Source organism: Heptranchias perlo, chromosome 3 (genome assembly GCF_035084215.1).
Source record: "Heptranchias perlo isolate sHepPer1 chromosome 3, sHepPer1.hap1, whole genome shotgun sequence".
Taxonomy (NCBI): domain Eukaryota; kingdom Metazoa; phylum Chordata; class Chondrichthyes; order Hexanchiformes; family Hexanchidae; genus Heptranchias; species Heptranchias perlo.
The window spans coordinates 51928899-51944461 of NC_090327.1; the positions used below are offsets into that span (position 1 = coordinate 51928899).

The window sequence follows — 15563 nt, forward strand, 5'->3', positions numbered from 1 at the left end:
AATGGGACTAATTAGATAGCTCTTTCAAAGAGCAGACACGCTTGGCGGAATGGCGTCCTCCTGTGCTGTACCTTCTATGATATTATGATACTTGGGAGGATAGTGAAAGATATGGAGAAATGGTAGGAATTGAGGTTTTTTTTAAAAGAAAGAAAGCTGCTAACAAAATGACAGAATAGGCCACGGGCTGAATGGCATAATCCTCTTCCTGTTTGTGGCAATTTCTGGAGATTGTGAAGCTTATTCAACAGAGAGAAAGGAAGGAATTATGTAAAATATGAAAACACTGTTGGGTTCGCTTTATGATTGTGAAATGTTGGACTCTGCATTCATGTTATGCTGAAATTGGACCTCGGTCAGGATTGCAGGGGCTGGAATCTCTTTTTAAAAATCTAGGATGCCTTTAAGGCTACCGTCATACTCCAGTATCAAAAAGTAAAACGGTTTTGCTTTGATCTGATGCGCAATATCAGTCTGCCAAATAAAATTTTATTTGCTGTGGTCTAGTCAATTAGTACAAGACCTGTGGATAAACCTGCTTTCCTCCCTTCCATTGTACTTTCCCTGGCCCCTTTTTGGAGGTGGGAAACAGGGGAGAGGCTGGGATTTTCTTTGCAAATGAAAATGTGTATTCCTGGTTTACAGCCATGATTATGGCCTAGTATCCTTACAAAATAGATCAATACTGCCAGTGTAGAAGATGACAACATGATTTTTTTACAGGAACATTATAAGTGTGATTACTGTTCCCTTTTCTCAGCAGCACCCGAAAAAAAATAACCACCATACTGTGTAAAGTCTAATTAGCTATTTTATTTTTGAACAAAATTTATACTGTTGCCATTCAAACTGGTGCTGCTCAATCAGGAATAATTCCACTTGTTGACTCTGGGATGGGTGGGGGGGAAGAAAGCAACAGAACATGCTGGCCCAGCAGCCCTTTATTGAACTAATGTGTTACACCATAAAAAAACTAAGCAGTCCCTTGCAAGTTGGATGAGTCTGCCTGGATCACTCTCTCGCATGTAACACCTGGTTGCCCGGGGCAGGTCGCTTCTTTACTTTGTTGTCCAGGGAATTGGATTTAAAAAAAGCAGCCCTGTGTTGGTTTTGTTTTGTTTTGTAATTTTTTTTAATGTGTAAGTGCTACATATAAAAAAAAGTACCAAGGAAGTAGGCAATTCCTCCAGTAAACAGTTATAGTTGATTTGCTTCCTTTGTCATGAACATATGTTTTAAGTAGTAGCCAAGACATGTGGTTTTAATTATAAGCTTTGAATAGTATTTTGTAAGAAAGCAATCCCACCATCCTCTTGATTTCATCAACAGCTGGTTTCTATGGTTTCCTTCATCTACAGTTCTGTGTTTTAAGATTTATTTGACATGCCTACACCATTATATCTGTTTCTTGTATATCAATTGTTAAAACAAATATTTGAAGAAGCCCAAGCAGGGATTTTGTTTTTAATGCCCCTCGTTATGATTTCAGGCTTATTTTGTGCCTAACACAAAAGCCAGTTCTCCTCGGAAAGCATGAACTGAAGCGAGACCTTGTGCAGAGTAGTGTAGGCTAGCATGCCCTGGGCAAACACTAAGCTTGTTTATTGTTTCAGGACCATGTAGGAGTTTCACTATATGTCCCATCACTTCAGGAAATTATTAATTCGTTAGACATTTTTGCAACTGACTAAACTACCATTCATTCTCAGAAATAAGCAATAACAGCTGGTAGTTGAAGTTTGATCAAAGCAGCTTTTTACCAATTCAAGGAAGGGCTCTCTCTGCAAATGTTTCACATAAATGATAGACCAGCGTGTCTTGGAAAATGGTAGGCATCTGATCCCTACCAGTGAGTTTTTCTCAATTATGTAAGTATCATACTCATCAAGTCTCCTTTTAATCCTAATCAGAGTGGCAAAGTCCAGTATCTGACTTTGCAATAAATATGAGTCTGTTATGTGAGCAGCATCTAATTGTTGCTGAATCCATCCCACGCAATAGGATTTAGCATAATGGAAGTGGTTCAGTAATACAAATTAATATTATTGTGATTTCCTTCAGCTTAAGAGAAAATAAGTTTCATTTTTTGCTTTGAAGTATTTTTTTGAATTCGCTAATTTCGGGCCGACGTTGAAGATTCACCTCCACCCCCAACTGTCTTTTGGGATCTACATAGGTTCTTTTACACTGGAATACTTGTATGTTGAATAAAATACAATGCATTCTGTGGCGCTGTCATGCTCCAGCGATCAATGTGTCACAACACACATTATAAACCTGCCTTCTATTCCTGCCACAAGTTGGATTTTTTTAAATAAGTTTACCAAAAAGTACCAATGAGAAAGGTCAGGAGAGCAATAGTGATAGGGGATTCTATAGTTACGGGAACAGACTGGCGTTTCTGTGGCCGCAAATGGGGGTCCAGAATGGTATGGTGCCTTCCTGGTGTCGGGGTCAAGGATGTCACTGAGCGGCTGCAGAACATTCTGGGGGGGGGGTGAACAGCAAGAGGTCATGGTCTATATAGGTATCAACGACATAGGTAGAAAGAGGGATGAGGTCCTTCAAGCAAATTCTAAGAAGTTAGGAAAGAGGTTAACAAGCGGGACCTCAAAGGTAGTAAACTCCAGATTACTCCCGGTGCCATGCGCTAGCGAGTATAGAAATAGGAGAATAGAGCAGATGAATGCGTGGCTGGAGAGATGGTGCAGGAAAGAGGGCTTTGGATTCCTGGGGCATTGGGACCAGTTCTTGGGGAAGTGGGACCTGTACAAGCCGGATGGATAGCACCTCAACGGAACTGGGACCAATGTCCTCACGGGAGGTTCGCTAGTGCTGTGGGAGAGGGGGTTTAAACTAGTTTGGCAGGGGATGAGCACCAGGATGTAGCATTGGAAAGGAGAAACGAGGTGCACAAAGGAATGGGAGAGAAAGATTGCACTAGAATAAGAAATTGTACGGTATTAGGTGGGATCAGTCTAAGATTGGTTTACAGTGCATGTGCGTAAATGCACAAAGCATGGTAAACAAGGTTGGAGAGCTGCAGGCACAAATAGCCACATGGGAATATGATATCGTGGCGATAACAGAGACCTGGCTCAAAAAAGGGCAGGATTGGGTACCAAATATCCCTGGATGCAAGGTGCTCAGGAAAGATAGGGAAGGAAAGAAAGGAGGGGGGTGGTGGCAGTATTGATTAATGAGAATATTGCAGTACTGGAAAGAAAGGATGTCCTGGTTGGGGTGGGGGTTGGGGGGTCAAGGACAGAATCTATTTGGTTAGAGTTAAGCAACTAAAGGGGTGCCATTACACTACTGGGTGTATTCTATAGACCACCAACTAGTGGGAAGGATATAGAGGAGCAAATTTGCAAGTAGTAATAACTGGGGACTTCAACTATCCTAATATAGACTGGGATAGTAATATAAGGAGCAAAGAGGGAGAGGAATTTTTGAAGTGCGTTCATGAGAACTTTCTTGACCAGTACGTTTGCAGCCCAATGCAGAAGGAGGCTTTGCTGAATTTAGTCCTGGGAAATGAGGTGGGCCAAGTGGAGCTATTGTCAGTGGGGGAATATTTAGGGAACTGCGATCACAGTATCTTAAGGTTTAGAATAGCTATGGAAAAGGACATGGGCCACTCTAAGCAAAATTATTCAATTGGAGGAGGGCCAATTTCAGTGGGAGGAGAACAGATCTGGCCTGGGTAAATTGGAATCATAGATTGGCAGGCGAAACTGTAATTGAACAATGGATGGCCTTTAAGGAGGAGATGGTTGGGGTACAGTCTAGGTACATTCCCACAAGGGAGAAAGGTAGGGCAACTAAAGCCAGAGCTCCCTGGATGACAAAAGAGATGAGAGTAAGATGAAGCAGAAAAAAGGGGCGTATGACTAATGTCAGGTTGATAACACAAGTGAGAACCAGGCTGAATATAGGAAGTTCAGAGGGGAAGTGAAAAAGGAAATAAGAGGGGCAAAGAGAGACTGAGAATTGACTGGGAGCCAACATAAAAGGGAATCTAAAAGTCTTCTGCAGACATGTAAATGGGTAATAAGAGGAGGAGTGAGGCCGATTAGGGACCAAAAAGGAGATCTACTCATGGAGGCAGAGGGCATGGCCGAGGTATTAAATGAGTACTTTTCATCTGTCTTTACCAAGGAAGAAGATGCTGTCAGCGTCTCAGTAAAGGAAGATGTAGTTAAGGTACTGGATGGGCTAAAAATTGATAGAAGAAATACCAGGAAGGCTAGCTGTACTTAAAGTAGATAAGTCACCCGGTCCAGATGGGATGCATTCTAGGTTGCTGAGGGAAGTAATGGTGGAAATTGCAGAGGTACTGGCCATAATCTTCCAAACATCCTTAGATACAGGGGTGGTGCCAGAGGACTGGAGAATTGTGAATGTTACACCCCTGTTCAAAAAAGGGTGTGAGGATAAACCCAGCAATCACAGGCAAATCAGTTTAATCTCGGTGGTGGGGAAACTTTTAGAAATGATAATCTGGGACAGAATTAGCAGTCACTTGGACAAATGTGGATTGATTAGGGAAAGCCAGCGTGGATTTGTTAAAGGCAAATTGTGTCTAACTTGATAGTTTTTTGATGAGGTAAAAGAGAGGGTCGATGAGGGCAATGCTGTTGATGTGCATATTGACTTTCAAAAGGCGTTTGATTAAAGTACCGCATAATAGGCTTGTCATCAAGATTGAAGCCCATAGAATAAAAGGGGCAGTAGCAGCATGGATACAGAATTGGCTAAGTAATAGAAAACAGAGAATGTAATAGGAAACAGTGTGTTTTTAGAACTGGAGGGAGATGTACAGTGGTGTTCCCCAGGGGTCGGTACTAGGACCACTGCTTTTCTTGAACTATATTAATGACTTAGACTTGGGTGTACAGGGCACAATTTCAAAATTTGCATATGACACAAAACTTGGAAGTGTAGTGAACATTGAGGAGGATAGTGATAGACTTCAAGAGGATATAGACAGGCTGGTAGCATTGGTGGACACGTGGAAGATAAAATTTAACACAGAAAAATGCGAGGTGATGCATTTTGGTAGGAAGAATGAGGAGAGGCAATATAAACTAGAGGGCACGATTCTAAAAGGGGTACAGGAACAGAGAGATCTGATGGTATATGTACACAAATCGTTGAAGGTGGCAGGCAGGTTGAGAAAGCGGCTAAAAAAGCACACAGGGTCCTGGGCTTTATAAGTAAAGGCGTAGAGTACAAAAGCAAGGAAGTCATGACGAACCTTTATAAAACACTGGTGCGGCCACAACTGGAGTATTGTGTCCAGTTCTGGGCACCATACTTTAGGAACGATGTGAAGGCCTTAGAGAGGGTGCAGAAGAGATTTACTAGAATGGTTCCGGGGATGAGGGACTTCAGTTACGTGGATAGACCGGAGAAGCTGGAATTGTTTTCCTTGGAACAGAGAAGGTTGAGAGGAGGTTTGATATAGATATTCAAAATCATGAAGGGTTTGGATAAATTAAATAAAGAGAAACAGTTCCCATTGGCGGAAGGGTTAAGAACCAGAGGACATAAATGTAAGGTGATTGGCAAAAGACCCAAAGGTGACATGAGGAAAACCTTTTCTACACAGCGAGTGGTTATGATCTGGAATGCACTGCCTGAGGGGGTGTTGGAGGCCGATTTAATTGTGGCTTTCAAAAAAGAATTGGATAATTACTTGAAGGGAAAAAATTTGCAGGGCTACGGGGATGGGGTGGGGGACTGGAACTAGTTGGGTTGCTCTTGTATAGAGCCGGCATGGACTCAATGGGCTGAATAGCCTCCTTCCGAGCTGTACCCTTTCTATGATTCTAAGTAGATGCAAGATTGTACAGGTAGATGAAGAGACCTGTGTGTATTAAGTACTTCAGTTTACCCCTGACCATGATGGGTATAACCTTGCTGGTCTGAGTGGGGCAGGATTTAATGCTGTTGAGTCCAAAGGGAAATTAGCTTGGCCTTATCTCAAACTTATTCCTAACAGAAGCAGGTCTCTGGTATAAAACTAAGTCTGAAGCTACAGGATAACAGGTGTGGTAAATGGTTGTCGCACTGGTGCGGTAAAAGGTGTTCTTCAGAGGTCATGTTTAAGACTTATTATGGGCTTGAGGCTTTTTAAAAAAAAAAATGATGCAGAGCAAATAGTCTTCAGTTCACAATTGGAATAATTCTACATTTTGAAGTACAATATGTAAACTGCAAAAGATTTCTTTGATTTAAAGGTCTGGTGGTCAGTAATTTATTTTCTTTGTGTACGTGTACCTTTCCTGTACTGTCTCGGAATATTCTTTAGAAATAATTTATAGCTTTCAGTTTTTCAATTTAAATGCTCCTAATTTTTTTTCCATGTGTGTAATTTATTCTCAGTAGACTTTGCAATTTTTCTTTTTATAACTAGGAGAAAGTTCCTGCTCACTTGGCTACCTCTCCAATCCCTACAGAAGAAGGGCAGTTCTTCAAGGATATGCAGCTGAATTTAGGGAAATCTAGAATAGACCTGGGAATGGGACAGAATTTGGAGAATACTGTGCAGGGCACAGCTCCAGAGACCACACTCTGCACCAGCTTGGTGAAGAAGAAAAAGCGCCGGAAGAAGAAATTTAAACCGGATGGCAAAAAGGAAGACCGTACGTCGTTAGCTGGCAGTGAAGACATATTTGAAATGGACTTGAGTTCTGAGGAAGACAAACCTGTGCATTCTCCCAGGTAAAAACAAACTTTATCTCATAGTTTGCAACTTTTAGAATTCCTTTTTATTAATCACTGCTATTCTTGATTCAAAAATGATTTCGATAAGCAAATAAAAAAAATTTAAACAAAATTTATCTTGGGGGTTCCCTGATGGCTCAGTGGATAAATTGAAAATCCATTGTAATACTGGAGATTGACAAAATTTGTTTCTTTATAGAACCATTTAACGGTCATTGGATTCACTGCAATATCTGCAAGTGAACCGTATCCCCAATGATCTGCCTTTTTGTGGAGTTGCTTGACTTGAGATCTAGCAATTAACATACTTGTAGTAATCTTCTTACTTAATTAAACAGTCTTGTGTTATACTACCACATTCACTTCATGGTTATTGAATACCAGAGTATTCAGATTATAGTCACTGCTACATATTTACAATTAAATAGAAATACTAAGTATACAACATTCAGCAAAATACTGAAGTACAAAACAAATATTAAAAAAAAGTTTGTAATGAGTTAATTACCCGTAGTAAGAATAGATTTTGGATATAAATAATCTTTAGATTTTAAAGACGAAAGTACTGGTTACTGACAGGAAGTTCAATTTTCTTGTACCACTCTTAACATAATATGTTCCTCAAGCCAGGCCATTCAAAGTAATCATCTGTCTTGGTGTTAGTTTGTGGGTGAGGGGGGGAGGGAGGTAGTGGAAGTACTGCATGTTTGTAACTTCTAATGACAGATCAGTATCTTGATTTAACTGCTCAATTTGTTTGAGTTCTGGTTGTCAGTTGAACTTAACAATATTGCACACAAATATACAGTAGACCATTGGTTCACAAAATACCCGAATATGTACTTCAAGTTAGAATGGAGTTATAATTCTCTCAATCCAACTAAGAGGAAAGTAATTGAGTCTGCGACAATCAAAACAGCCGTAACAATTTCTTAATAATCATTGAACTTTAGAGTAAAATACCTAGTCTGCTTCTTTGGTTAAAAGACATGGGGCAGCATTTTAGCACCCGCCAGTGGGTGCGTTCCTGGCGGGGGGGCCCCGAAAATCGTGAAATCCCGGAGCGGGACCGGAGCCCGCCTCGAACCCGCGCACTTCCGGGTTCCCCGCTGACGCGCCGGCGTGCACATGCAGCCCCCGCTGGTGGGAATCCCGCAGGCAATTAAAGCCAGCGGGATGCCACTTGAAAGTATTTATTTGGCTTGTTCAGGTCATTAACTGACCTGATTAAGGGATTATGTGAGGAGGGGTGGGATTTTAGAGCAAACTGGGACTGTTTCCCACATTGGGGGAAACACTCCCAGTTCAAATGGACCTGTTGCAGCCATCAGCCTGTGGCAGCTGCAAAGGTCCATTTGACAGGTGGAGGGGGGAGACCCTTACTCATTGCAGGAGGCCACTCTGTCACTTGGGACAAAGTTTGGCCTCCACCACCCTCCTCCTGACAATCAAAGTCACCAACTTGCACACTTACCCCGGTGTCCAGACACATGTACCTACCTTGCGGACCCCCTCAGATGTACATCTTCCGGATGGGGGTCACCGTAGCTGCAGTTATGACCTCGGAGGGCGAACGGCATCACCAGCCACGCCGTCCACCTCTGACACGTGGAGCTCCACAACAGAGTGCTGTGACACATCCACCTGCACAGCAGGAGGGAGGGCTACCGCAGAGAGAGATGCGTCGCAGAGGGCACTACCCTCGCCACAGGGTCCACAGACCGAGGCTCAGCTTCCTGGACCTCTCTGAGCAGCAGTGCACACGGAGGCTCAGAGTCACTCGACATGTAGTCGTGGACATCTGCAGCCTCCTTCATGCCAAGCTGCTCCTGGCTGGCCCGAGCACCATCTTCTTACCTGTCGCTGTCAAAGTCACCACTGCCCTCAACAACCTCTCCTCCGCATCCTTCCAGGGTGCAACCGGGGACATCGCCGACATCTCTCAGCCATGTGCACAAAAGAGCCCTGCAAATACACCTACACCCACTCTGCAGTGACACAATGGGTGGCATCAGTTGTGGGTCTTCATAGTGATCCTCAGGAAAGGGCATTATTGCACAGACCAGACAAGATTCACAAAGACATGGCAGTAGTGGTGCCAATATAATATGTGATGTGAGTTGGTCAGAAATTAAATATCAGTAACAACCATGAGAAACCCTCAAACACCCTTGTGCATCATCCCTTTCATGCTCACGACACGTTTGCCTTGCACTGCCTACTGAACATATGTGATGCATGCCCTGTGGCTGCAGCACAGGTAGTGGCAGGTTGAGTGAGGCTGGCCGTGAAAGAGATGCATGAGAGGGTGAGTACGAGATAGAGCCATGCGATTGTATGAGGATTGGGTTGAGTGGTAGTGGCGGGATGAGTACTGGCGAGGTGAGTAGGTGCAGGTACGATGAGGATGAGGTTTGAGTGGGTATGAGGGGTGATGTGACAGAGTAGTGTTGGCAGTGCAGAAGGAGATGTGGGTTGGGGGCGGTGATGTGGCAGACGGAGTGTAGGGGAATGAGTAAGTGTACTCACTTTGGCTGACCTACTGAGGTCATTGGAGCGCCTCCAGCACTGTATGCAGGTGGGCGATATGTTGGTGGTGCAGGTGACCTCCTCTGCCACCTCGAGCCAGGCCTTCCTGGTGGCAGAGGCAGGCCGCTTCCTCCCGCCCGCCGGGAGGAAGATCTCTGTCCTCTCCCTCCTCCTCACCCCATGTATTGATACCTGGAGTGAGGCATCATTAAACTGGGAGCAGCCTTCCCCCTGGGTGCTCCATGCTGTGATTTTTTCTGTTTGGTGCAGCATCTGTCAGTGGAGGACTGCCCCTTTAAATAGAGCTCCTCCAGCTGACAGATCTTACTGCGCATGCGCAGTCTGCCCGATGCGCAGATCAGCAGTGGGGAACCCGGAGGAGAAGGTAAGTGGATCCAATTAGTGGATTGGATGCTACAATCGCGCGGAAAGCTGACTGGTTTCACCGGGCACGTTACCCACGTGCCCGATAGCCCCCCCTGCTGAGAACCCGCAGCCCTGCTAACATCGGGCCCATGATGTGGAGATGCCGGTGATGGACTGGGGTTGACAAATGTAAGGAATCTTACAACACCAGGTTACAGTCCAACTGTTTTATTTGAAAATCACAAGCTTTCGGAGGCTTTCTCCTTCGTCAGGTGAGTCACTTACCTGACGAAGGAGAAAGCCTCCGAAAGCTTGTGATTTTCAAATAAAACAGTTGGACTGTAACCTGGTGTTATAAGATTCCTTACATTGGTTAAAAGAAACAAAGCAAATTATAATTCTTGATACAGATCAGAAAGCTCCTCTGATGGATGCCTGAGCTGTGTTGAATTCATTGATCAGCTGAGACAGCACAATGGGTTCTGAGCTCAGGAAGGTAAAATTATCCTATGATCTTTCCCTGATCACATGCTCGTGAACTCTGGTTGGAAGTGAGCTTTTGTGGATGTTGGGTGGGGATAGGACTGGGCTTGGCTGTGATGCCCTGTGAGATTTAATAGCCTTCCAGCGCTTACTGTTTAGGCTCACACCTAACCACCAAGGCACATTGCTGATGGCCATGGAATCATAACCCAGCATAAGTCACCGCCTTCAGGAGAGGAATGGGAAAATATGTCTGTTTGACTTGTTCATTTAAAGCATTTGATTGCTTGTTTTAAACTCTTCAAAATTTATACACACCATTTTCATAAGTATTTGTTACACTTTTTTTTGTTTGCACCATCACTGTTGGATATATTTATAATCAGACCACTTGTGATGCCTGTTTTATCTGCCCAATCAAAAAGAATTTCCAAATGTATTTTTCATGTCTCATATTCTCCCTTTAAATGTTTCCTTCACAAACATTCCTTGTTTGGTGTTTATTTGTTTGCTAATCATTTCAGGATCACTGGTCATTTAGTTCCTTTGCTTTGTGCAAGAGATTTCATGTGATTACTCATTCAGTGCAACTTGAATGAAACACTGGGCTGGATCTTGCTGGAGCGGGGCATCTTACAGCGTACGCTGTTTGTTAGACTTTTTTTCTGCACCCTTCAGCTCAACATTTTTGCGCCGTAACTTGCTAGAAGTACGAGCTAATAACGGCGCGGTGAGATCCATGGGGCATCTGGGACCTTAGTTAACGGCGGAACCAATGGTGTATCTCCTTAACCAATGAGATCTAAGGATTGGGAAACATACAGAGGAACGACAGAGAAGTAGGGTGAATTAGTCAAATCAGGTACAGAAAGAGAAATAGAGAGGAAAAGAAAGATTGGATTAAGAGAGAGAGAGAAAGAGACAAAGGAAAAGTAAGAAAAAGAAATGTAAAAATTTGACTAATAAAATCTCCAACAACAATTGACTACATGCAGGAATGAGATTGAACCCTTTAAATTGTTCCCATTCTGGGCCAGAGAGTTGATTGGCATTGCATTAACAATTATCACATCGTTAAATAGGTACTTATGCTCTTAATTAACAAACTTAACTTTCTGTGACAAGTTTAATGGGCAATTAATGTGCAAATCCAGCAAGTTCTTAAAAAATAACAGGGAGACTAAGGGCGAGATTCCGTTTGTGCGAAGCAAATGGCGGAGCGGCGTAAATCGACCAAGATCTGGAGAATTGCAACTCACAGCATATCGCTAAATCCCCTGAACTTGCTGGCCGATTTGCACATTAATAACGGCGTGTGTTGCTAACACACCGTTATTTTTTAAGCAAGATCAGGCCCTTTGTTTGTTTCCCACCTCCAATTCCATTCCCTAAGTACTTGAAAGAGAAAACAACATCATAAATAACTTGACCGCTGAAAAAACATTTGAGGAAGGGGCTATGCCCTTTTGCCTCCAGGATTTTGGTTTGAATCCATCTCTGATTACAATTTTTTTTCCCCCAAAATTCACTGCAAGGTGGCTGTCCTCCCAATTGTGTGTTGTGGCATTTTGAAGGTCAAATATGATTTTTTATCTTGGTTCCTAGAACCCTTCATTGTGTATTGACATCAATCATCAAGGAAGTAAAGTTGTTTAGAAATATTTGAAACGCTTTCAAATATTTTCAGTCTGTTATAAATTTGTCACTCTATGAAACAATATTAAGGAATAATAGTTTTATAAGGATGAATAAAAAGTGTATCCAATATTTTCTTTATCCAGAGGGTTGGCATATTCGTCTTTGAGGGAAAATGAGTTAAAAGAATCTCCAAACTTTCACCGCAAGGACAATTACCCATATTCTGATGGTGACTGGTCTCTTACTGAGAGGTATGTAATATGATGTGCTCTGATTTAGGATTATAACAATAAACCCTTTTTTCTCTCTTCATTGCTTTTCCTACAAAATCTACTTTGATATTTGTGGTTTTTAATAAAACATTATATATTATTCATTAATCTAGCAGCAAGACTTTAAAATTACAGAAAATTGTCCTAGTACTGCACCACAAAAAGCCTAGTATATTTTGTGAGTGCCAAAATACAATGGGTGATGGTCATTTTTCACTAGTCATACATCTTTAGTCAAGTAACTTAGAAATTATTAGGATGTTGTATCCACAACTTGTCCATTCATGCTGAATCCTTTGAACACCTCTGGCTTTTAATAGAATTAGTACTTCACTGAGTCCTAACGCCATTGTAGGAAATTGCAACTGTGGCAATTAATTTGTGCAGCACTGTGCATTTGTGAAACTATTTTATAGATCTGCCACAGTTGTATGCATGCTGTCATCTTTGCTACCAGGAATGGACCTGAGAATTCTGTGAGCAAAGCAAGTTTTATTTTTGGTTGGGAAGAATTTTTGGACAACTGCTTAAATAAATATTTGGCAGCTTTGCTAAATAGCTCGGTGGCTGCCCACTGTAAAAGTTCTTGGTTTGACCCTTGACCTATGCTAAGTTGGCAGATCTAATTCTGAGCAGCAGTGGAGTCCAGTATTTGACCAGGTTTCCCAATCCTAATTGCTACCCAGGGAATTCACTTATGTGGCTGTCTGGTTAGCATTAGCAGGCTGAACTCAAATAGTTTTCACTCTGCAGGATTACAAATGAAGAATGGTTACTGTTGCGGTGGTAGTTAGATTTGATGCCTGGTTTGTGCTAATCTCTGTGACAATGTACCTCTATTATTGAGCTAGGGAGGGTAAGAGTTAGTTTGCAGTTCTTAATCCTAACCTGCTACACCTGCTGGATGTGTAGTGTGTGGACAGGATGATGCTTATGTAGGCTCCCACATGAAAAATGACCATTTGGACAAGATCCTGGAAAGCTGACTGTGTCCATCAAAATGTACCCCAGCATGAGCCACCATCTTCAGGAGGAAAATGAAAGGAAAACGTTAAATTGAATTTTCATTTTGGGCTGTGACTGCAGAGAACAGCTCCTTTTTTAAGCTGTTTATTTTTGTGCATTGTCATGTTCAAGAAAACACTGACTACTAATTTACTCCAAGGCCCTCCTGAAAGTGTTTTAGATTTCAGGTAAAATAACTACAAGACACTTCGAACCGTTACTGACTGATTGACTGTGTTTGCTTTTTCTGAAATATAATGTATTCCATTGCAAATGCAGTTTCTTTTTGTTTTTTTTCTTTCATTTAGCATGTCCATTTCCCAACCCTATTCCCCTAAAAGTGACTCTGAATTAGTGGTGAAACCATCTGATAATATGCTGATGTCCGAGTCCCACATGCAGTGGTCGTGGGGAGAATTTCCGGAATCAACAAGGGTAATGCATTTAATTGAACTCCTGAGTTAAATATCACAGAATTACATTTTGGCATTAGAATGAATATTTGTAAATAACACTACAGCTATACATTAGACTGTTAACTTTTATAACAAACACAGATGATTAGCATCTTTTCTAATTGAGATATTGTCATAAAAGCATAAATGCATAATTCTGACACATTATGAAAAACTGCTGCAATTAGAAGAGGAAGAGGAGAGAACAGAGTTACAAAGAGAAAAGGCACAATGTTAGGTAATGAAACTGAAAAATGTCACTGTATAAAAAATCATAAAGCACATGACAAAGCCTTTTTTAAAAAAAAAATGGTTTACCTAGGAAACCAGATACATTCATTGGTCTTCAGACAGTCCCCAAGAAAAGTCAGGGATTTACAAAAAACCCTGGTCATGAAGATTGAGATTATTTTCATGGTTGAATCCCTCTTTTTTTAGTTGAACTCAAGATATTTGAATCTTCCTGAACCAATGGTGATAACTATACTGACTGCAGGAATTGGGGTCTTGCAAAGGAAGTTCCAAGCATTAGGAGCTAGATTAAAGAGCAAAACCTCAAGGGAAGTCATTTTCAGGATTTCTCCTAGTGTCACATATTAATCAGTATAGAAATAGCAAGATAAGGGAGATAAATGCATGACTGGAGAGATGGTATAGGAGGGAAAGGTTCACATTCCTGGGACATTGAGACAAATTCTGGAATAGTGTGTCCTGCAAAGATTGGATGGGCATCATCTGAACAGTGCTGAGACTAATGTCCTTGCTAGGTAAGTAACTGCTGCTATGGGGAAGGTTTAACCTAATATGGCATGGGGGAGGTAAGAAATAACATTAGAAGCAGAAAGGAAAACCAGCACATTTTGTGTTTTCTAAGTAGGGGCATTGAATGCACAAGCAAAGAATTAATGAATTTGTACAAGTAAATGATGGGGCCAGTGTTGGAATTACTTCTTCATTTCACTTCAAAATTGTTAGTGGAGAGAAAAGTTAGGAGAAATTTCTTTACGCGAATAGATTGCTTTGCCACAGGAAGTAGTTGAGACAGAGACTATTGCATTTATTAAGGGGACAGTTGAATAAACATTTTAAGTTTGTTTACCAGTATATGAATGAACCCTAACCCTAACACCCTATTTGCTTTCACAGTAGTCTTGCAGCACTGGTCATGAACCTTCAGTGAATCATGCCCTAAACCCCCAGTGCTTCTCCCAATCAGCAGCCTTGTGCGCACAATCCTGCATGATGCATCATGCTACATTTATCTATACAAGACATGGGGTCATTCCTGCATCGCAACTAGATCTGCCTGTAATCTTTTTATCTAAGTTCCTTACATCCCCACATATCTTTGCATCATCCGCAGACTTGTGATAAGTTCCTCCTGATGCCTCCGTCTAGATCGTTGATGAGAGCTTTTGTCATTGGTTTATAATTCTACACTTCTTTCTTTCCATTCACTGAACTTGTTTACTATGTGACAATTTGTGATTGGCTCAATAAAACGTTTTAATTCATGCTTTGGTAGGTCAGCAAAAGTGAAATTGTTTGTAAGACACAAGTGGAATTACAAGATGTTTGATTTGAACTTTGCAGGTTAATAAAAGAGAGAGACAGGAACAACCAAAAACCTTCACTATTACACCATCTGAGAACACCCACTTCAGGGTTATCCTCAGTTCTGATGCCACAGATGTGGATGTCATCGATGGGGCAAGCACAACTCATACAGCACTGAAACCTGAGCCTAGAGCGCTTGTAAACATTAGTCAGACAGTTACTGACAGCAAAGAGGCATCTTCCCAGGAATATCCCATTGACATACCGTCACAACCTCCACGTTCAGAGTGTATCTCAGCAACTGGAGTCTCTGTAATGTCTCAGATGGACCCTACAGACACTGGAATACAGACTCCAACCATTACAAAATTAGATTCTCCATCAAAGAAAAAAGGTAATGTCTTTGCGTAGGGTTCCCACTAACACTATTTCATTTATCTAAAAGGGTATGAACGTGTGATTAATTCATCTATATATAACTGATTTAGTATTGCTTAACATCAATGGATGAGATATTCAAATAAAA

At 41.8% G+C, this 15563-nt stretch overlaps 1 protein-coding gene across 1 annotated transcript in view; it reads left to right on the plus strand.

Moving 5' to 3' along the window:
* The window catches only part of lpin2 (lipin 2), a 111070-nt gene that overhangs the window by 49856 nt on the left and 45651 nt on the right, over positions 1 to 15563 (plus strand). The window contains exons 4-7 of the mRNA XM_067979686.1: positions 6422 to 6729; positions 11892 to 11999; positions 13334 to 13460; positions 15074 to 15431. Coding sequence (XP_067835787.1) covers positions 6422 to 6729; positions 11892 to 11999; positions 13334 to 13460; positions 15074 to 15431 — 901 coding nt within the window. The remainder of the gene's footprint in view (positions 1 to 6421; positions 6730 to 11891; positions 12000 to 13333; positions 13461 to 15073; positions 15432 to 15563) is intronic.